The sequence below is a fragment of the Plectropomus leopardus genome, chromosome 2 (genome assembly GCF_008729295.1).
Source record: "Plectropomus leopardus isolate mb chromosome 2, YSFRI_Pleo_2.0, whole genome shotgun sequence".
In the NCBI taxonomy this organism is placed as follows: Eukaryota; Metazoa; Chordata; class Actinopteri; order Perciformes; family Serranidae; genus Plectropomus; species Plectropomus leopardus.
The window spans coordinates 7,610,832-7,634,401 of NC_056464.1; the positions used below are offsets into that span (position 1 = coordinate 7,610,832).

The 23,570-nt window shown below is 38.2% G+C and overlaps 1 protein-coding gene across 6 annotated transcripts in view; it reads right to left on the reverse strand.

Moving 5' to 3' along the window:
* The window catches only part of LOC121952532 (band 4.1-like protein 1), a 111,518-nt gene that overhangs the window by 9,389 nt on the left and 78,559 nt on the right, over positions 1–23,570 (reverse strand). Inside the window, exons 10-20 of one of the 6 annotated variants that reach the window (XM_042499291.1) lie at positions 21,400–21,497; positions 21,137–21,312; positions 20,100–20,323; positions 19,622–19,657; positions 18,922–18,966; positions 15,568–15,717; positions 14,235–14,321; positions 12,553–13,950; positions 9,899–9,949; positions 7,547–7,906; positions 6,949–7,077 (exon numbers count right to left, since the gene is read on the reverse strand). In XM_042499291.1, coding sequence (XP_042355225.1) covers positions 6,949–7,077; positions 7,547–7,906; positions 9,899–9,949; positions 12,553–13,950; positions 14,235–14,321; positions 15,568–15,717; positions 18,922–18,966; positions 19,622–19,657; positions 20,100–20,323; positions 21,137–21,312; positions 21,400–21,497 — 2,754 coding nt within the window. Of the gene's footprint in view, positions 1–6,948; positions 7,078–7,546; positions 7,953–9,898; positions 9,950–12,552; positions 13,951–14,234; positions 14,322–15,567; positions 15,718–18,921; positions 18,967–19,621; positions 19,658–20,099; positions 20,327–21,136; positions 21,313–21,399; positions 21,498–23,570 lie in introns of those variants that run through there. The other 5 variants (XM_042499281.1, XM_042499299.1, XM_042499324.1 and 2 more) reach the window with 5 other exon arrangements.

Consider the following 23,570-nt stretch of genomic DNA (forward strand, 5'->3'; position numbering starts at 1 on the left):
AAATGTAAAATTTTGATCCCTCCCAAAAATGGCTGAAAATGACATATAATAGCTTGTAGAGATATGTCAAGGTATACAAAGTGGAGAGAAAGGCCAAAAACAGCCAGAAACATCATAATTTAGCATGCTTACAAGATGGCCAAAAATGGCATAGTATAATATGGCAAAAAATGTGAAATTTTGACCCCTCCCAAAAATGGCAGAAAATGGCATATTATAGCTTGTAGAGACATATCATAGTGTAAAAAGTGGAAACAAAGGCCAAAAAAGTAAAAAAAAAAATAATAAAAAAAAAAAGTCATAATTTGGCATGTTACCCTTACGAGGACAAGCGGTTACAGAAAATGACTGACTGACTGACTAATTTGGCATGTTGAAATAATTGCCAAAAATTGCATACGGCGAAAATATGTCAAATTTTGAACCCTCCCCAAAGTCCTGACAATGACATATTCTAGCTTGTAGAGAGACATTATAGCGCACAAAGTCAAAACAAAGGCCAAAAAACATGAAAAAAGGTCAGAATTTAGCATGTCCAAAAAATTGCAAAAAATCGCAAGCTACAGAATGGCAAAAAATGTCAAATTTTGACCTCTCCAAAAAATGGCTGAAAAATGGCATGTTATAGCTTGTAGAGGCTTATCATAGTGTACAAAGTGGAAACAAAGGCCAAAAAAGTCCAAAAATGTCATAATTTAGCATGTTGAAAAAAAAGTTAAAACATTGCATACTTTAGTATGGCAAAAAATGTCAAATTTTCACCCACCCAAAAATGTCTGAAAATGACATATTTTAGTTTGTAGAGGCGCGTCGTAGTGTGCAAAGTTGAAACAAAGGCCAAAAATTGCTAAAAAGGTCATAATTAAGCTTGTTGCAAAAATGGCAAAAAATCGCATACCCAAAAATTTCAAATTTTGACCCCTCCCAGAAATGGCTGAAAATGACATATTATAGCTTGTAGAGATGTGTTATAGAGTACAAAGTGGAAACAAACTCCAAAAAAGTCCAAAAATGACACAATTTAGCATGTTGAAAAAATGGCCAAAAATTGCATACTATAGTATGGCAAAATATGTCAAATTGTAGCCCGTCTCAAAAATATGTGAAAATGACATATTCTAGCTTGTAGAGATGCATTATAGTGTACAAAGCTGAAACAAAGGCCAAAAAAGGCCAAAAATGAAAAACAAAAGAAAATGCTAAAAAGGTAATAATTTAGTATGTCCAAAAAATGGCATTGCAAAAATCGCATACTATACTATGGCAAAAATTTCAAATTTTGGCCCCTTCCAAAAATGGCTGAAAACGACATATTCTGGCTTGTAGAGACACATTATAATGTACAAAATCAAAACAAAGCCCAAAAAAGGCCTAAAAGGTCATAATTTAGCATATTGAAAAAGTAGCCAAAAATCACATACTATAGTATGGCGAAAAATGTCAAATTTTGACCCCTCCCAAAAATAGCTGAAAATGACATATCATAGCTTGTAGAGACGCGTCATAGTGTACAAAGTCGAAACAAAGGCCAGAAAAGGCCAAAAATGTATTAATTTAGTATGTTGAAAAAATGGCCAAAAATCTAACACTATACTATGGCAAAAATTTCAAATTTTGACCCCCCCCAAAAAATGACTGAAAATTACATATTATAGCTTGTAGAGACTTTATAGTGTACAAAGTGGAAACAAAAACTAAAAAAAAAGTCCAAAAATGCTATAATTTAGTATGTTGAAAAAATGGCCAAAAAAATAAAACTATAGTGTGGCGAAAAATTTCAAATTTTGACCCCTCCCAGAAATGGCTGAAAATTACATATTCTAGCTTGTAGAGACGCGTTACAGTGTACAAAGAGGAAACAAAGGCCAAAAAAGGCCAAAGATGAAAAACAAAAGAAAATGCTAAAAAGGTAATAATTTAGTATGTCCAAAAAATGGCATCGCAAAAATCGCATAGTATACTATGGCAAAAATTTCAAATTTTGGCCCCTTCCAAAAATGGCTGAAAACGACATATTCTGGCTTGTAGGGACACGTTATAATGTACAAAGGCAAGGCAAGGCAGGCAAGTTTATTTGTATAGCACGTTTCAGCAACAAGGCAATTCAAGGTGCTTCACACAGAACATTGAAATACAACAACAGGGGGAAAGGAAACACATTTAAAACATTATAAAAGAAGCATGTAAAAGGTGATTAAAAACAGCAAGTGGGAAAACAACAGATAAAACCCAAAAATATAAGAGTTGCAGTGCAGAGTTTCGAAGTAAAATATAAAATTTAAAAAGTAAAAAGCCTTTTAGTCAAAGGCAGCAGTGAACAGGTGAGTCTTTAACCTTGACTTAAAGAACTCAGACTCTCAGCAGACCTGATATTTTCTGGTAGTTTGTTCCAGATATACGGAGCATAGAAACTGAATGCTGATTCTCCATGTTTAGTTCTGACTTTTGGAACACAGAGCAGACCTGCACCAGATGACCTGAGTGGTCTTGATGGTTCATACTGGACTAGAAGGTCTTTGATGTATTTTGGGCCTAAACCATTCAGTGCTTTATATGCTAGCAAGATAATTTTAAAGTCTATTCTCTGAGAGACAGGGACCAGTGTAGAGACCTCAGAACTGGAGTGATGTGGTCCGCTCTCTTGGTCTTAGTAAGGACTCGAGCAGCAGCGTTCTGGATCAGCTGCAATTGTCTGATTGACTTTTTAGGCAGACCAGAGAAGATACTGTTACAGTAGTCAACTCGACTAAAGATAAATGCATGGACAAGTTTTTCAAGGTCCTGCTGCGACATCAGACCTTTAATCCTAGAAATATTCTTGAGGTGATAGTTAAGTGGGCTTTTAAACAAAATTAAAAACAAAGCCCAAAAAAGCCAAAAAGGTCATAATTTAGCATGTTGAAAAAGTAGCCAAAAATCACATACTATAGTATGGCGAAAAATGTCAACTTTTGAACCCTCCCAAAAGTGGCTGAAAATGATATATATTAGCTTGTAGAGACGCGTCATAGTGTACAAAGTCGAAACAAAGGCCAAAAAAGGCCAAAAATGTCATAATTTAGTATGTTGAAAAAAATGACCCGAAATCGCACACTATAGTATGGCGAAAAATGTCAAATCTTGACCCGTCTCAATAATGGCTTAAATGACATATTTTAGCTTGTAGAGCAGCCTCATAGTGTACAAAGTTGATACAAAGTGCAAAAAATGCCAAAAAGGTCATCATTTAGCATGTTGAATGTTACATTCCAGGCAGGGGCTACAGTGCTGTGTGTGTTTTTCTCCCCTGTTTTCTCCCTCTTCCCTTGTGTTTTTTACAGGTGCTCATGATCTGAATGTTTCCACTTGTGCATTTCAAAGATTACTATCTGTGCAGAGGGTCAGGATTGTCCCCTCCACTCCGAACTGGCCAATCATCTGTCAGCATGGTTTTTGAAATGGATGCACTACAGAGTGCCAGGCTTTCTTCCTTTTTTGTTCTGCGTCTGAGATGGCTGTGTGTTTTTGCATTCGGTGAGAGGTATGTGATGAGAGGTTGTGGACTTTAGGTAAGTTGGGGGTACCCTTTACATTTTTCACACACTTAGGAAATCTCTGTTTAGACACACTAGGTTAAGTGATTGTTGCTACCCCCTGGTTTTTGTTCGTGAAAGCTGTTATTTAGAGAAGGGAGTTAGGTTTTTGTTTCTAGTTTGTTTTCCGAGATAGTGGTTTAGTTGGGCCCATTTTGTTCTATTCAGTTATTTTCTTTGGCATAACAACCTGGTCCCATCCTCTCTCACACTTTGAGAAACCATTGTTTGGTCACCAATAAATTACTTCAATTTCAGCTTCTGCTCTGGTTCGTCCTTCTTGGTTGTAGTGTTACCGTCCCTTTGCTTAACGGGAACGTAACATTGAAAAAGTATCCAAAAATCTCATATGAAAAATGTCTTCCCTCCCAAAAATGGCTGAAAATGACATATTATATCTTGTAGATACGTCTTATGGTGTAAAAACTTGAAACAAAGGAAAAAAAGGCCAAAAATGTCAAAATGTAGCATGTTGAAAAAATGTCCAAAAAATCACATACTATACTATAGCGAAAATTTCACATTTTGACCCTTCCCAAAAATGGCTGAAAATTACATATTATAACTTGTAGAGATGGGTTATAGTGTACAAAGTGAAAATAAAGACCATAAAAGGCCAAAAATTTCTCAATTTAGAATTTTGAAAAAATGGCAGAAATTTGCATACTATAGTATGGCAAAATATGTCAAATTCTGACCCCTCCCAAAAGTGCCTGAAAATGACATATTCTAGCTTGAAGAGACCATTATAGTGTAAAAAGTCGAAACAAAGACCAAAAAAGTCCAAAAATGACATAATTTAGCATGTTGAGAAATGGCAAAAAAATCACATACTATAGTATGGCGAAAAATAAATGGCATAAAAAATTCATAGTTTAGTGTGTTGTAATAAATGGCATTTGAAAGTGATAATATAGTATATGAACTAAAAAAGAACAGGAATATCATGGTATAATCTGTTGATCAAATTGGCATAATGAAAGTAATAAAATAGTATGTCGTCTAAAATGGCTTGAAAAAAGTAACAGTATAGTATGTCGTCCAAGACCGAAGTAACAAAAATCATATTAAGTATGTCATCCAAAATGGCACAAGAAAATTATGTGCTATCCAAAATCGCATATATAAGTCATAATTTAGGATGTTGACCAATATATCCTTTACAACATGGAACAACATGGCACGAAAATGCCAAAATACAGTCTGAGAACATGCCACAAAAACTTCTTGGCATAGTATGTCATCTAAAATAAAGTCATAGTGTAGTGTGTAGACCATAATGGCACACAAAAAACAAAAGACTTCATAGAGTAGAACGTATCATAAAAAAGTCAAATTATAGTTTGCCATAAAAAGTCAAAATACTGCATGTCACTAAATTTTATTTATTTATTTTAATTAGGGTAATTATGGCTTTTTAAGGTTATGGTATGGCATGTCATTAAATAGCCCAAAAGTCACAGTATAGTGTTTCAATAAAATGTCACCATGTGGTATGTTATAAAAATGTTTTAGTACAATATGTGACAAAATGTTATTGAAAATCATAGTGTAATATGTCCAAAACATTTTAAAATCACAGTGAAGTTTGTCATTTAAAATAAAAGAACAAAAAAAGTCATAATAAGTATTGTAGTTTGTTGAACAAAAGGGTGGAAATGGCTTTGAGCTAAATGGACATACATCAAATGTAGCATTTAGACTGTTACGTCTTTTTTTTTTTTAATACCTCAATTTTTTAATATATTTTTTTATTTCATATTAACATCCTAAGAGGCTAAGTGTCATACACGAAAAGAGACAACAAATATGGTACAATTTCTTTAGCTTCTAGTCAGGGGAATCCATGTACATTTTTTGGATTCAATGAATTGTGAAAGGTTTTTGTACTTACAGCATATTCCATAGTCATGACTCAAAATCAAACCAAAAACAGCATGTGTATAGTTAATTAATTGTTTGTGAAGGCAATCTTCAAGCTGAACAGATTCTTTTTACATGCTGACACTAGGCAGCAGCCAAGACTTTGTGCTGCTGCAAAGGAGCACCACAGACATGATATGGCTCCCTCTGCTGGTTTTAAAAATGTCAGTGCTGGAGATCTTTGTCTGCTTATCGATGACGTCATCCTCCATTCACTGCAGATGCACACACACTTTTTTTTTCCCAGAGATGTCTTACTCTGATGTCTTCAGAAAATTGGACTTAACACTGATCTGACACTTCAAAGGCACCCACTCCACATGATTGCCTGGGTTCATCCACACCATTAGCTGAGTGGCTAAAGAGCCCTGCAATGATTACATTTTAATAAGGCACCTGTGGGACAGTCAGCCAGCACTCAAATCTTTGCCTAAGGAGATGAATAGGATCCACACCTGCTTTCATCATCCTCATTAATACACTGTCAATACTTAAATTACTCCATAATCATCCCATAATGTCATTGCTGTCTGGGGAATATGGGCTACATGTCATGTTTCTCTCACGGTCCAAAGAAATAACTTTCTCCTCTGAGATCTGCAAAAGCATTACATGTTTCATTGGAAGACCTTTTTTTTGGGGGGGGGTATTTTTTTTTTTTTTATTATTATTTATGGGATTGATCCTATAAGTATGATAAAGCCAAGAGTATGAACAACAAATACAAATTATATACAGTACTTATATAATTATATTATATAAGTACTGTATGTATATTATATTAACTTATATTAAAGAATAAAATAAATAATGAAATAATTGGACATTTTTGGAAATATGTCCAAGTACTACTGAATATGCTATTAAATATATTGTAAGTACCAAAACCTTTCACAACCCATTTTAGACAAATATACTTGCCCGCCAACACCTCAAATAGTTAATATAAACAGAATACGAGAGAGAGATGCCCCCTCTCTATCTCTTCAAATTCAGATCAAACTGTAAAACTAGGCAGCACTAATCAAACATGAACCAAACTACATCTATTGGTCCAGTGTGGCGCAGTGTATTCTGGTAGCTGTAAGGTGTTTACCTCTTGAGCAAAAGCGAATGCCAGTTTGTTTGTTTTTTTCTAGTCATGTAGCACCAATCCAAAAGTATGTGCTTTTTACTGCATAGACAGCCAGTTTTTTAAGTGCACTTGAACTGGTAAAGATTATAGTTTACCTAAATAATGTTTGGAAAAAGAGTTTTTCGTACGGTACAGTGCTACAACTTGGTCACTGGCTGGAACAATGGAGCTAATGTTGAGCATCATTATACATGCAGCTAATGACAATGAAAGGTGCACTGAGGAATCAAAGGCAGCAGATGTGAGAATTAAGACTAACACATTGTATGTGACAGTACAGTTCGGTCTGCTTATATTATAATATTAATGTTCATTTACCTGAGGTGAGACATTCATGGTTTGTGGGTGGATCTCTGATCCATTTGTATGCGTCTCTGTTCTGGAGTCAGCCCTCTTCAGAATTTGGGCCATGCTCACAGCACTGGCGTCTTTCTTTGCCACAGGAGGCTGTGTGGAATACAAACAGTACAGTTAAGCCAAACATCAACATCTCACCACATAAAATGGCGCCTTGCTTAACAGCAGCATATTTCTCAGGGACAAAGCATTTGACAACTGCTTACTTTAAAGGAACAAACCCATGTTTTTATTGGATTGTTCAGCTTGATGACAACATGCAAATGATAATGCAGTGGCAGGTGAATAAAAAAAAAAAACACTGACAAAAATAACAATGCATGCAAAATTTAAAAATAAATGCATTAAGAAAGAGAATAAAACATGTAGAATGTAGAACAAAATTTAAAAATAAATGAATAAATAAATAAAAAGAAATTCAAACGATGGGAAATGGTCAAACAACAAAAAAATTATATTAATAAAGAAAAACTATAGGTAGTTATGGCATCAAGTCCAGGCAGGCAGGGTGAATCCATTGGGTGATGATGATGAAGGATGAGCACATTCATCCGTCTACCTCATGATGTGTTCCCTCCTCTGGGAGCTTCTCCTCTATTGGAGACTTGTCCCGGGAGCCCATTAGACGGGCAGAGTAGAACCTGGAAGTCTCCTCAAAGTCCTCCCTGCCCACCTCAGGCTGTCGCTCCCTCTCTCCCAGCTCTGACATTCCCTTGGAGAAGTCCTCCACGCCGGAGTGGAGGTCCATGATAACGGTAAAGTCAACCTCGGCCTCCAGGCTGGACGTGGAGCTGACTGTCATGCTGGAGCACTTGCGCTCGATGCCCAGGATGGTTTCCCTCATGCAGGCCACCGTGTCCCGCTCCTGCTCTTCCTCTGAGGCTATGACCGGCTGAGGCCTCCTGTCCCCAAGCTCCTTCTGGGGCAGTTAGATACACAGGATCAACACGCTTAAGGTTACATATCTGCAGACAAATGGATGATGAAGATGACATGGATTGGAGTCATCCTCACAGGGTTCTGTGTTTGCTGGATTCATGAAGGACTCAAAATCAAAGCCGCTGTACATGCAATGTATCCTGATATATATACAGTTGAAATAGTGAAGGGCATGCAATCATGTCAGGAATGAAAAGGTTAATGACTGTAAGATCAGGAATAGATTTTGAATTAGTTGGTCTGAACCTGGAGAGCATCCCAAAAGGTCTGAAAATAAATAAGACTAAAAAATAAAATATTTCTACAGAAAATAAGGACTGTTTTCTTGTTTTTTTTAGTGAGATCTCGATCATACAATGGATAAATGTTAACTGCATGTGTTCAAAACGGAGAAAAGCCCAAAATCTGACTTTTTGAAAAAATGTTTTTACTGTTTAAAATCTATAATGCATAGAAATATATGGTTGCTGCAATAACAATAATTAAAAATTTATGGATATAATACAAAGCCAAACAGCAATGCCTGCACCCTGACTTGCCAATCTCCTAATTCATTTTTTGTAGCTGTGAAATACACATTTTAAAGGTCTAGTGTGTAGGATTTAGTGGCATCTAGTGGAAAAGTTGCAGATTGCAACCAAGCATGTAGGGTAACTATGGTAGCAGACACTAAAACATCAATGGAACCTATTGAGCCACTGTTTGGTTTGTCCATTCGGGGCTACTTTGGAAGCAAGAAGACTCTGTGGAAGAGGCCCCGCTCCATATGAACATATAAATGGCTCATTCTAAGGTAATGAAAAAAGACAGCAATTCTTAGCTTCAGGTGATTATAAACTAATGAAAACATCATTGTTTATATTACACTCCACTCCACATGCAATAAATTCCCTTAAATCCTACAGCCTGGAACTTTAATGAACAAATGTATATAAATGCGCCGCTAAATCCAATGATGGAAAAACTAACCTTGCTAATGTTTAAGTCTTGGTGTACAGTCAGAATATTGTTTATTTTCTTTAAGGCCCAGGGAGTAATATTTGAGGGAATATATTGGCAAAATTTGATTGTAATACTCCCAACTATGTCTTTGTTAGCGTAAAATCACCAAAAACTAAGAATCTTTGTGTTTTTGTTACCTTAGAATGAACCATTTATTTCCACCATGGAGTCAGCCATGTTTCTATGGCAGCCCAGAACTGACAAAAACACTGGCTCTAGATAGGGCTATTCGCTTTATTTTTTGTGATAGTTCTCCTACACACTTGGCACACAAAGAGATTTTCAGTAAGTTGCAACCTGCACCCTCACCAACAGACGCTACTAAATCCTACGCATTAGACCTTTAAACAAATAAAGAACTCAGCATTTTTCCACTTTTTAAGATAAAATGTAGGTTCTGTGACTAAGACTTTTTGGGTCAAGTATTTACATGAAGGCATGAAATGAGGGCTGAAATTAAATGTTACCCAGTCATTATGAAAACTTTAGTCCTGCATCTGTTCCATTAAAAGACTGGAAAGAAAAAAGTAGAAATATGCAATCTGCGATGAGGGGTCGGAAGACAATCGGATGTTTTAAGGGTCATGAACCAAAACGATTGGGAACCCCTGAATTGTAAATGAAGCTTCTGAGGCAGCTAATTTAAAATAATGCCACTTATAATAATTACACGTACACTGGGTAATTAGATCACAGTAAAATCTAGACCATGGCGGTAACAGCTGAGCGCAAGGGGTTTTGTTTTCCACCCACACATACAGCTCAAACTCCTGATGATGGATGACTGCAGCTAGGTTGCCTGTGTAAAGTAACACATTTCATATTTTATAGGTTTTGGCTACTTTTTGTATATACAGGGAGAATCTGGTGCAGTGAGTTCAGAGGCATGCCATTTACCCAAAGGGATGCAGTGAGGAAATGAGACGATGGGTGGAGCATATGAAGGTGGGTTTAAATGTGAATGAGTAACCTTGAAATCAGCAAACGGCTCCTCATAAATGGCAGGAGTAGAGACGGGCTCCTGCAGGGGGGAGCAGAGGAAAGAGCAGAGAGAGCAACTAAAGGTTAGCACAAGCTGAAGTGGCCAGTGGACACACAGGCCACAACACAAAGAGAAGATCTTAACAGCAGAGCTTGACTAGAGCCTGAAAATGTGAGCTCAGTGTGCTCTGAGCCCAAAATATTTCAGTTCCAACCTACACTGGGATCAAGGTGTAGTACTCAGTGAGACTCTTAATCTGATTATAGCCACACATTTCGAAGTGGCTAATAATTCAGTATTCTAAATGCCTCTCAAAGTCCGGGTACAGCAAAAATATGTGTTTTGAGTTTTTCACTTCACAGAGCCAAATTTATTTCACGTGACTATAAAAAAAAATGGAGAGAACTTGCTGTATTTGATGTTGAAAGTTTCAGTTTTGATTAAACATTTGCTGAAAGCATTTAAATAAAGTTTTGTGTTGGAGTTTGTTATATTCAGAATTTTAAATATTGAAGCTAAGATTTTCATTGTTATTGTTAAAGCACATAAGTTCCAAGTATTGGTTGGAACTAACAAGTGAATGTTAGCTAGCTTGCTTATAAATACTGCGAAATACGATATTTTTGATACATTTTCTAATTTCTTACACTCCATGCCTTTCTCCTGACTCATTGCTCGCCAGGCAACATCTCTCATGCCGTGTATTTGTATTTTTCATGGCCAATATCATTCAGCGTCGGCTTGTTAGGAAAAGAGACATCCATGGTCAACCACACATACCTCTTAGCTTTTGGTTGAGGCTGCGACCTCAGCGGTCAAAGTTCACGAAAGTTGAAATCACAATGTTTTGAAACCAGAAGCTATTGTTTTATTCACTTGTACTGAATGGAAGTTAACTGGAGGAAAATATTCGCAAGTGTTTATTTTGTTTATGTGTAAAAATACCCCAACTTCACACTTCTGTATGACTCAGGTCAGTATTTTTTTTTTACATGTTTTCATGTTTTCTGACATGTTAAATGTGTTCAGAAATGCATTCTTGTTTTTACTCTACCCGGACTTTAAATGTGTCAAACCTAGGTTTCAGTGATTAAATTTCTGCCAAACCCAATCAAACAATTAAAGTGGACTGGTTCTGTTCCCATCCAATCAGATCCAAATGGATTCAGGCACAAATTTCAAGCACTGCTCCACAGTAACACACAGCAACACAGTTTAGAGGACAGAAAAGAGGTGAGCTCACTGAAACCAAAACAACATCTACAGCCAGGTTTATTAGTTAGAATTAGCAGAGGCAGGAGAATCATGCGGTTTGTATCATGAGCAGATTTTCAGCATAGCAGCAGCCACTCATTGACCACCTGAGAAAGTGTTGCAATACTACGCACCTTGAATTTCAATGAGGGAGGATTCAAACACTATTGTCATGTAATATTGTTAAATGTCCAATAAAAGGTGTCGGGGCTTATTTCAAAGCCTATCAAAATGAGTGTGCGAATGGGTCCGCACGTTTGGAGGAGCTCCTAATATTTTCCCACACTCGAGTTCAGTGTGATCTTGATATGATTGTCACTCGCCAGTGAGGCTGTTCACACACTGAGAGCTACGCAACACCTCTTCTCATGCCTGTTTAATCCAATATATGCAAGAGCTTGACTCAGATGAAAAGGTGGGAAATGATGAAAGCTGTCATGTCTATTCACTTTAAATTCCTTTCATTCCGGTGCCAAAGGCGTGCAGGCTCCTAATGATACCAACAGTGAAATGAAAGCAGCAAATCTGACTGTGTCAGGCACTGAGCTGTGGTGTCTGGCTGCTCACTGCCTGCTGGGGTTTCACAGTTGGGGGAACCAATGTGTTTACCTCACCGCTTCGTTCTCGATCCAGAAGAGAATAATGCGTCTGATTTCTTATATATACACCTATCAGAATGTTTAAGGGATATTTTGTGAGTTCTGTTGATGGAAGATCTTCAATTTGGTGTAGTTTCTCAATCACTTGTGGGCAAACCAATTCTATACTTCATTTATCTCTAATTTTGGCAAATAATAGCTGTTTGTCTCAAAGTAATGGATGGCGGTACTTTTCACCCTTTCTTCCTGAAATTTGTATGCAATAAATTGTGTTGTTTTGTATTCTTTCCCATTTGAAAATGGCACAGCGATGTGCAAAAATCATCAGAGCGATGATAATATGTAAAGCCTTTCTTTCCTTGTCACCGTCTGACAAAGAATAACGTGAGCTGGAAAGAAATTTGAGGCTCCCAATTCAGAGACAGTGAAAATAAACCACAACAACCAAAACATGAGATATTGATTTTGTCTCTTTTTTTAAAAAATCACAGCCAGTGGTGAGCTGTACAGATTTGCCAGACAGTGTGGTGCATGTTGGGAGGCAATGGGAGGGGATAGATTGGGTTGCCATGTGGGAAAATGTCCAAACTTTTTGACATATTTTTTTGCCACAAGACGGAGCAAAAGTACCACTCCGCCTGCTCTTCAACAGGCACGGACAGGTAAGATGGATGAGTGTTTCAAGTCACTGAAAACGCAGAAAGAAAGAAAAATGGCGTGCGAGTCTGTCTGAAGCTCATGCGATGCTTTAATTCCAATGACTGAATAGCAGATGCCAAACAGAGTTACCGAGTGTCTCTTCTTGGCCGCGTCCAGGCTCGGCTCCCTGCCGACATTTCGGCTGTTCCGCAGTATTAGTCCAGACTCCCGCGCCTTCTGTGTTTTCACTGGCGGGGCTGGGGGAGCCATTTTGGGAAGCGCTGAAATCTTTGAGCCGAATGAATGACTCTCTGTGGGTCCTCTGCCAGACTGGTAGCTATCGTCGGGATGTTCTGCTTTAGCGATACCCTCCAGATCTGCTGCGAATGCTGGATGGAAGGCTGCGGAGTCAGTCCAGGCGAGGTCTGAGGATCCTTCTGGAGAGCCCACCGACCAGCGGTATTCTCTTCTCATTAGCCGTGTGGGCTCGTCCTGTCCTGTCCTATCCCTTTCATCCTTGCACGCTATGCTTTTTGAGCGCTCCGGCTTGAGAGGAACAATCCTGGTGATTTCCGACTGGTAGCTGCTGCCGGACAGTCGGTGGAAAGACGTCCTCTGACCTCCCAGGAAACCCTCCATATCCTCGCCACCAGAACTACTGATCTTCCTCTCATGGGTCCTGACTTGTCGCAGTTTTACTTCAGCTAGCTCTTTGTTGTCGATAAGGCCCTTCCCTCGCACCTTCATCACATACTCCCCTTTACCACCTGCTAATGAACTATCGTGTTCTATCTTTCTAGGCCCGTTTACTGAGCCTAAATCGATATCAGCCGGCCCAGCCTGACTCACTTTTTTCTTTACCTGCTCTGTTCCTTGAGAGGAGACTTCCCTCCGCTCTGCTATTGCTATATCCTCTTGTTGGCTGTCTTTATAGCCCCTGACAGACTGATCCTTTCCTGATCCCTGATCATCTTTTATCATCGCCCCCGGGGACGATTCACAATTATTTCCTGTTTTAGAGGTCTTTGCTGGACTGTTGTCCGAGTCTGAGCCCTCATTTTCTTCTTCAGTTGAATCGCTTCCTTTCCCGTAGATGAGCTCACCAGGCATTCCCAGATTTAGGCTCTTGGGTCTCCTCTTTTTCCTTGGATTAGAAGCTGTGCGTTCCTTTATCTGGCGCGAGCCCGGAGCCACATCGTTTGCCTCAGGGTCTGAGGCGCGAGACGGTTTACTTTGAGATTTGTCTTGAAACGAGTCTGCGTTCTCAGATAATTGAATCACAAAACGACTTTTGTTTGTCGGCTGAGGTTCAGAGCATTCATCTGCCTCCCTGGATGATTTTGTTGATGGAAATTCATCAATATGGCTTTTCATTTCTTTTCTGTCATACCCCGTTACCTCTTTATGTATCATCTTGGTAACGTTTATCTCTTTTTCCAGCTCCTTTTTCTCCCATGAGGAATCAGATTTGTTCTTTTCTTCTGCCTTCCAGTCATGGTCCTGTTGATAAGTTTCTTGTTTTTCAATCAATACCCACTCCTCAGAGCCCTACATGTTGGTATAGATTAAACACAGTTAGACACGCCAAGCACAAGTGCTGCAAATAATGAAATCTACACAATTATTTGAATCACAGAAAAGGTAACAAAAGTGAAGTTCTAGTAAACATCAATTTGCATTTAGGGATTCACTGGGCATTATGAGGAGGGATTTTCTTAATTCGATAGGCAAATGAATGATAATGATGCACGGTAGGGTGTGCATGTCACCAAACCACAAATGGTATAAAAAGTAAGCTTATCATGAAAGAGGAAGAATGAAAGATGTGAAACCTCAGGTGAAGTCACCAGAGTCTTCTGGACGAAACCCTCAACAGAGAGGCTGTTAACAGGGTCCTTTCCAACTGTGCGGCCCACCAACTGGCCGACAAGAAGCAGAGGAGAGAGTTTGAGAGAGAAGGAAGAACAGCCGTTAGAGCTTGGACCCGAAATGAGGGAGTAAATTAGTAAGACGTACAATAAATCGTTTCATGCAAAAGCGAAAAAATGGGAACAGCAGAGAGAATCAGAGCTAACAGGACTTACTCTGAAGAAACTTTTTAATGAACTTCAAACTAAAAACATGCAATCCCAGGAACCTGACAGCCACCAAATCCACATAACCAAATCAGAAGATATTTGCAATGCAAATGTTTTTTTTTTCACCCTGTAACTACATCAAAGAATCGAGTTGAATCTTTTGGAGACCGTCAAGAGCACAGAGACTTCCCCAGCCTTTGACTGTCGCTCAAACAGAATAATGCACCCCCACCCCCTCCTACGCTTCTTACCTGGAATGAGACGCACGGCAGATTACATTTTCTGCCACAGACGACGCTTGACATTCTGTGGCTTAATCTGATCATCCCAGACAGCAGATGAGAGATTGTCTGAAGACAATTTAGGCAGCAGCAAAAACCGAACTATCCTATCCGAAGACTCCAATCTCAGTGCTCTATCTTCAAAAGCCTAATTACCAAAATGTGATCAAAGCTCGAGAGCTTTCCTGATCTGGCATTAAAAAAAAAAAAAACTGTGTCACTGTTAGGCAATCAAGGAAAATAAAAAAAGGATAACTGATAATTATTTCTCAAGTGCCTCATATTGAGAAAATCTCAAAAACATCTTGACACTAATCTCATCAAGATGCTTCCTTCTGTGCTACATGTCAGTCATCTTCAAGTGCCTCAGAGATTTTGTCAGAATTATTCCAGCACACCAGAGAGAGGCTGAATGCACTTCATTACACACATTTCTTAAAATAAACTGCAGTTTTTTTTGTTTGTTTGTGAGCAGTAGTGTCTTTGCATGGAAGATACATGCCTGGAGGAAAGAAATTAAATAGCCGTAACTACCTTCACTAATCATACTGTATATCTTCAGGCTTGAATTATTCAAATGAAAAGAGCATGTCAAAAGGTGGCAAAACATGTTTCTCCATGTGACAAAAATACGGCCTGTTTTGCTTCAAGTCAAGCAAGAGGAATTCAACATGACAGCACCCAGATGGGAATATCAATGTCCTCTAATGGAATGTCAAGCATCAGAGTTTGCTGGATTTGAGATATTGACCCTAGTGGACCTAAGAGCCCACATACCGCACCCCCCCAAGAGCCCTTATACTCACAGCCTTCTTCTCTGGTGTGCCAGTTGGAGAGGTGGCTGACAGACGTTTCTCGCGGTACGACAGCTTGCTGTTCGGCTCCCTCAGGGTTCTCTTCAGCTCGTTGATGCTGGCCTGGTGCTTCAGCAACACGTCCTTCGACTTATCCAGAAACTGGTGGAGTATGTGTCAAAGAAGGAGGGAAAAAAAGATGTAAAGAGAAGCGGACGTGCATTAGCTGCATGTCAACATCCTTTAAAACAGCAGTCCTCACATCAGCACATCTGATATGCATGACTGAACGGGACGTGAGTGCAAGATAGCTGAGTAGATGTGATGTGAAATGCTTACGCTGACGTTCACTAGGATTGTACGGGTGCTTTACTACTCTGTGCCGTAGCCTAGGGAGAGCAATGACATTTCAGATGCTATTGGAGCTCACAAAAAACAAGTATATTTACAATTGAATTAGTTTTTAAGACAATCCATGCAGTCACTGCACTGTAGATGGATGAAGAAATGAATGTGTTACATCTATTAACCTTTCTGGATATTATCAATTCTACATTATTTTGTTTGTTTGGAGTCATGGCAGTCTGTCGTGGAAAGTAACTTTGAACATTTGTTGTACTAACTGACATTTTCTGCAATTTTTAGTGCCACTCTGCAACATTTCAGAGGGAAATTTACATTTACCTGAGTACATTTTTCTTATTACAGCTATAGCTACAAGTAACTACATTTTTAAGTATAGAAAAAACTTACAACAGTCAGGTGTCCATTAGTACATTAAAACATTTGGACTTTTTTTTTGACGCACTTGCCATTAACAAATACCTTCTCATGTGTTTTCAATAGACGCCAAGGGGGTAAAATCCACAGTCCTCCTTACTGTGTGAACATGCTTTGTGATGATGTAATATGGCAGATATACAGCAGTGATGTTTAGTTGGAGCACCTTGTCGCGTTTTTGATGTCTTTAAGTTGTTCAAATTTAACTTAACATTTTGAGACATTTAGCCTATCTGCTAAACCTCTGTTCCATTTAAATAACAAGGTGGTCAGACTATGTTTCAGAAGAAGGCAAGGATTTAAGAAAAGCCAAAAAACGGAAACAAAAAAAAGAATACAAAATTGTGTATGACCTTCCAGATCTATCTTGAAAAAAAAATGCAACCAATTGCCCTGGAAAACGTAAATAAATAAATCTTGGTATTAAGTTATGTTTGATAAGTAACAATAAAATTTGATTTTGTGAAGTTGCTGCAACTTAAAGTTAAATAGTAAAGTTATCATGTTCTTTCTTTGTGTAGGCAACTTAAGTAAACTACATTAAACTGATTTACCTTGATCATGACAAACAGCATTTTTTGGGGTTGAGTTAGCATATCTGCAAGTTATGTCATGTTAACACATTTAAGAATATACAAATGTGAGTGAGTAGTCTGCAACCACAAAAATACATTAATAAATAGCACAATGTTAACATCTACAGTGTTGTTTTGTTTGTTACAGTTTGCTGAAATTCTTCATTTAGCATGTATGTTGCCTGAAGCTGGACTGCATATTTAGAATATTGTTTTTTGTCATAAAACTGTGCCATGGAGCCCTGCGGAAATGGTGTCAAGTCAGAGAGAGAAACTTTAGTCTGAATAAATCTAGATTTTTTTTAAAAGATATTTTTATAAAGCTTAAAAGAAGCCTTGTATCAAGAATCTCAGAATGCCATTTTGTTAAAATAAAAAAATCCTGCAAACTATTTATTCTTTGTTGTGCTTACTTTTTTTTTTAATCAATCAGGCAATCAGTTCCCTAAATTCTATTGAGCAAACACAAATGTGAAGTACAATCAGATCAATTTGCTGGCATGGAAAAGAAGTTAGTGTCACTTGTTATTTTTAAATTGCAACAACTTCACAAAATAAAGAAAATGCAACTAAATTTTAAGTGAACTTAACAATTAGATATAAAGTACAATTAATATATAACTAGTTTGTCCTTTTTAATTTTCAAGGCAACCAGTTTCCTCGATTTTTTTAAAACCAGATCAACTCGTCAAATTTTACTGTTTAGCTCCACCTTTACCTTCTACAACAAAAAAATGTGATGCAAGTATCAATGCATCAGTACTTACAATATAATAATGTAATATATGTTAAGATTTTATCTTATGGCTCAATGCACTCAAAAACTTTTTTTAACATGTAAGACATATATTATTATATATTCTTTAGGAAGCATAAAATATGCATTCTTGATTTTTATGGCAGCTTCTTTATCGACCCTCTGATATCTAGATCAGTCACTTTTCTCCTGCTGCTTCCAGATGCCTTTAAGAAGTATTTAGACCTTTCAACCTTAAGCAAATCTTTGCAATTTCTTTTAAAAACATGGAGGAAAAGGCAGTGAGAAACTTGATTAGACATGTTACACAAATTGCAAAAAAATAGTAGATTTGGATTTTTTTTTTTAAATTAGGGAAACATGTCTCTCAAAAAGAAATGCTAGAGAAAAACTACTATAGCTATGTCTCATAATTATATATTTAAAATTATAATAAAAAATGTAAGCCCCTTTTTTTAAGGTCATTTCCTTTTTAAATGTTTTGAAAAATTGTATTTATTTATTTATAAACTAACTTTAAGGTTATTTTCTTGTACTTTTTTTGTTTTTATTATTAATTTCTCGCTATTTTCGGGGGTCATTTCTTCTTCTGCCTTCTTCCCATGTTTTTGCCAGAAATCAAGCCAGTTTGCTCAGATTTCAAAGGGTTGACGATTTCCATAATCTTATTTCAAGGGCCCAAAAAAGACAAGAAAAAAGCCTTGGTAGTATGCCCACAATAAAAGTATGTGCTAATGTCTGAGCTCATTTGGAAGAGCTTTCTCAGTTGCCTTGTTAGGCAACAATCTCCAGTTTTTGCAGCAAATACAGTGAATACTGATGTTGCATTTTACAACCTCAACTGGTACCTAAAGTCTGCATGAATGCGAATGAAATCAATGGAAAGAGCGAACCAGAGGCTTCTTTAAGCCAACAGCTATTTTTCTGAAGAACAAGTACTTTTAATTTTGGTATTTAAAAAGACATTTAGCTGATAGTTTTCTGTATTTTCACTCAAGTAGGATTTTGAATGACAGACTTTATCTCCTTCCTGATAGTAGTATTCCACTAGAGACTAACTTAAAAAAGTACTCTGTGCTCTCAGCGACTTGATATTTCAAATCTCTACCACATTCTAAAAGAAAATATAAAAAATATCTTTCGTTTCAAGCTGTAGGAACATTGCAATCTGTGAAAACCTCCAAAGACTAAAGGTGCAAAGGAACGGCGGCACACACGACAAAAAGCACTAGGGCTGAAGACAGGAACCTGTACCTCCTGCTTGTGCCGAGGAGTGGCCTCCTGGTCCAACTGAGAGAGCTGAGTTGGGGCAGGAGGGTGGGCGAGGGCAAGAGGGGTCAAAGGTGAAGAGTGCAGGGTCAGAGAGTGCAGGAACAAGGTCAGGTGCAGAGACAGGATGGTAGAAGGTCAGTCAGTCAGAGCACAGGCAGGCACACAGACAAGACGGCTAAATTTGGCCACTTATTATCATGCCAAGAGCAATTTGGAAATGATCTGTAAATACATCCCAGTAGACATTTTGGAGGACGATAACAGAATGATGCAAATTAATATACAAGTGGTTTTTCTGTAGCGATCATAGCTGTTCTTGCCAATTGTGAAAGTGAGACAGAAATATCTTTCTCACATCAGTTCAAACTGCTCTCTAAAGCTTTTTTAGCGTGTCGGATTGTGAAAATTCTTCGCCTCAGTTGTCCCTACTGTACCAATCACTGTCAGTCAAACGTTTGCTGGGATGCTTAACCATGACAACTAAGTCCAGACACAACCTTTGCAGCATCACTCGCTCATATGGTGCAATGCAGCACAATCTTTCTTGTATATGATGACATTGTTGACTGCCACAGTTCAACAGCGGAGGAGAGAATGAGATAAAAATTGGACAAATATACTTGGTGATGGATGGATAAAGACAGGTGTACAGACAGAGACCAAATCACCAGACACCAAATACCTCCTGTTTACTGTCAACTGGTGACCCAGCCTCCTCCTTATCGCCAGCAAGAGTGAAGAAAAAAAAAATAAAAAGAAATAGCGTGTTAGCAACAGTGAGCTAGGCTTGAGTTTCTCAGCATAATGAGAAAGGGTTAAAAAAAACTGTGAAGCTGTCAGCGGGATTTATGAGCAGTGCAGTGTAAGCATATAAGCCTGAGTGAATAGGAGTGAAAGGAGAAGAGTTAGTAAAAGCTAAATCCACCAAAAGCCACCACAGCTCCTGCTGGATAAGCCCAAATTGGCCTGAGAAGCTTGTACTGCGTGTACTTTACATCAGCACCCCTGCTGTTTGTGCTATCTCCCTGCACCAAAGTTGGAGTTGTCTTCAAGTTGAAAGCTCTATACGTTTGATTTTAACATAGTAAAAAAAATCTACTTTAATACAATGGGTTTTCATTTTTTAAAAAAAGATGCAGTTTGTAGGAAATCTTTACTACCATGATCTCTTTCTTCCTGCTCGGTGTGATGTTGCCTTCGTAGTCCTGCTCCGTCTCCTCAACCCGCTCTTGGTCCTTGTCTTCCTCGTCCTGCTCCAAACTGGGCTCTAGCTCGGTCTCCTGCTCATCCACAGAGGGGCTGTGGAGGCGTCGCTGTTCGCTGATGCTGCGGTGGGACAGTCCATCGTGGTTCTCACACATAGCTGAGACCGGCCGTGAGAACTCTGCTGGTAACAAGAGTTGCAGTATTGTGAGGGACAAGTCAGAGTTCAGCTGATGGGGGGGGTTAAAGCAGTAGTTTTGGGGAATATGCAAAGGATGCTTTCACACTTGTGTTTCAGCTCATTTGGTCATTGGAGGGATATTCTCCAGTTAATCTGTCATTCATGTGATTTAATTTTTGTTTGGACAGAGTCAGGCTTAACCCTTTGGAACCTGGATCAACATCAGTTTTCTTGTGCGGCATTAAGATGCTTTTTACAAGCATTTAAACCTGTGAATCCAGAACAAAGTGGTTGGATTTTTTTTAGGAAAAATGGGGAAAAAGGCAATGAGCAAGATGGCTAGAAATGCCCCGCAAAAATAAATCAGAAGAAAATTAGACAATTTCTCCAAATAAAAAGGCAAATGTCGAATACAAATTAAATCTTTGAAATATATATAAAAAAAAATAATACAATTCTATTTTGATTTTTTTTTTTTCATTTTTGGGGGGTAAGTTTTCTCGTTTTTAATTTATATTTTTTACTTTTCTTTTTTGCATATTTTAAGGACATTTTCTTATTTATTTATTTATTTTTCTAAAATTTTCTGGTAATTAATTACATACTTAAGTTACTGCTTGCATTTCTTTTTTTTTTTTATCAATATCTTTATAATTTTGAATTCTAAAATTTAAGCTTAGATCTCTGAAAGAGAGAAAAAACACATATTTACAAATGTGCATTTGTACAATGATTCCTTTAGAGGTCGGTCTAACATCTGCACCTTTAGTCCCTCCATAAACAGATCTCTCAGGGAGCTATTGCGGCTCTCACCTCCGTCCAAGCTCCTGGACAGCAGGTACCTCTTGCTGGTGGAACGCTCAAAGTGCGGAGCAGGTCGGTCTATAAGAGCACTGGCCTGTCTGGTTTGAGCCTGTGTCCTTCCACTGTAGCGAAACTTTGAACCCATCACCAAGAAGCCCTTTGGAGGAGGCTCCGGAGACACCAGCCTGTGAAAACAAACCAGTGAACACTCTGATGCTCACACTGCAGCTGCGGCTGCACCTGATGAACCATGAGGCCAGATCGATCCTCACCTGAAGAAAGTGTGATGCTCGATGCAGACCTTCCACAGCCTCTTGGCCGCTCTGTGGTTAGGAAGCTTAAAACCGATTGTGCTTTCAAACTGCTCATACTGGAGGGGAGAGAGCACAGGGAGACAGATAGAGATGGTGTGAGGTACAAAACCAGGTGTTTTTACTTTGTTTTGCTTCAGGCCATCTAAGTACTTCTCCGTGGACTGAAGTCAGTCTTTATTTAGTGTTGGCATATATACTAGTAGTACCATGCAAATATATTTCCCAACATGGATTTTGCTGAATGGACAGAAAACAGCAGAGCTGGGCAGAGGAAGGATAACATCTAATATTCAGACACTGGGAGAAAAATGGGAGGCAAACTACTTCATGGCTCTATATTTACACTCTTTATCCCTCCATTCTGGCTGTGGCTGCAGCTGCAGCCGCTCTGTTAAAGGGCCTCTTTATTTGGCTCGATCACAGGCTCACTGTGCTGCTCTGTCACTTGACTGGGTCTGGCCCAGACAGCCTGTCACACTGAGGCTCAGCATGGAGTTTAAGCTGCAGCGCTGCACAGCACAATGAGGAGGGCCAGAATATAGACCCTGACTGTGCAGAGGGGCAAAAACTGAAGGTATAAAGTGGAGGATTTTTACAGCTCTGTGCTCAGCACAAATGACCACACATTCATTACCGCAGGGAATTTCAACAGTAACAGATGTGGCAGAGCATCAGCTATTATTAAACTCAAAACCTGAGGTCATGGCTTAAAGGCATATTTAACATTTTGGGAAATATGTGTATTTTACTTCTTGCAGAAAGTATTTAGATGACAAAATAAATACCATTCTCATGTCTGTGTACTAATCATGTAGCTGGAGACAGAGATGGTTCCCTGAGCATTTTTAAAATGAAATGGAATAAAATAAAATAAAAAAACAACAACAATAATAATACTACGTCTGAAGTTGTAAAAAATATTTGAGCCTTATATTGAAGGGAAGACAGCCTAAAGTCTAAATGAGCATCAACATCAGCTTATATGTCTTAGCACAAGGTGACTACTCTGCAGTGGGGTACTTATGATTGTTTGTTACTTTAACCTCGCAGCATTTGCAGCGAAAGAAAACAAATCTGTTCTCACACTATCAAATTCTCTTTTTTTTCGTCCCACACTTTTCCTTTTTGAATTTGGAATCCATATCTAGCCTAGCTAGAGGAGATTCAAGACGAGCCACCTCTTTTGAAGTTCAGCAAAATTTAGATGAAAATTAGGCTGTAGACATATGATGCACATTTAGAAAATATTAAAACATTTTCTATGTGGTGTATAGTCGCATATTTTTTACAACTGGAGAATGTGAGTCACTTTAAGTCTACAACAATGACAAACAAAATTAAAATGTAAAAAAATAAATAATAATAACTGCCACAGGATGCCTGCCCCTGGTGTAAAGGCAAAAACTTAAAAATACTCAACCTGCCAGCACCTCTTTTCAGTATCTAACTAGTTAACTAGCTAACTTCCTGGAGTTTAACCATCAGCAGGCAACCAGCAGAGACAACAAGAGTTCACTGCGCCAGGCCAAGAAATAGTACCGCACAACCCCCTCCCCTAACTATACCTTATTCATTTTCTACGTGAGGTTTTTGTATGAATTAAACAAATTAGATGAAAGTGGTTAATTAGGGAGTTTTAGACTTGCTGGTAGGTAGATTTTTTAATGGTTGGACAGAGTTTGCAGTATTTATTCTAGGCTAAGCCTTATATTTAATGTACACACATCAGATTGGTAATGTTCTTCTCATCTAAGTCTACCCAAAATAGTGATAGTCATATTTCCCAAAATGTAATTTTCTTTAAGGGAGTAATCCAGTTGTTCCATATCTCATTTAAATAAAGCTTCAGAATTGGTGAGAGAGTTGTTTTTTTTAAAAAAAAAGAATCAAAATTGAAGCAACAGAGGCCCAAATATCCTGACTTTTAATTTCCACTGTGGGTTCAGCTTCCGTCCTACATTGGATCCTAAATTTCCCATGATGCAATTTAATAGAATCTGGAAAAAAATTTCCCTGGCTGGTTAACACCAGGCTCCAAGGAACGCCACTCAGCTTTCTTCCATTTTGTCAAATGACCATGAGACATTATCAAGACATCTGTAAACCTGTTGATAGCAAAAGGTTAAATA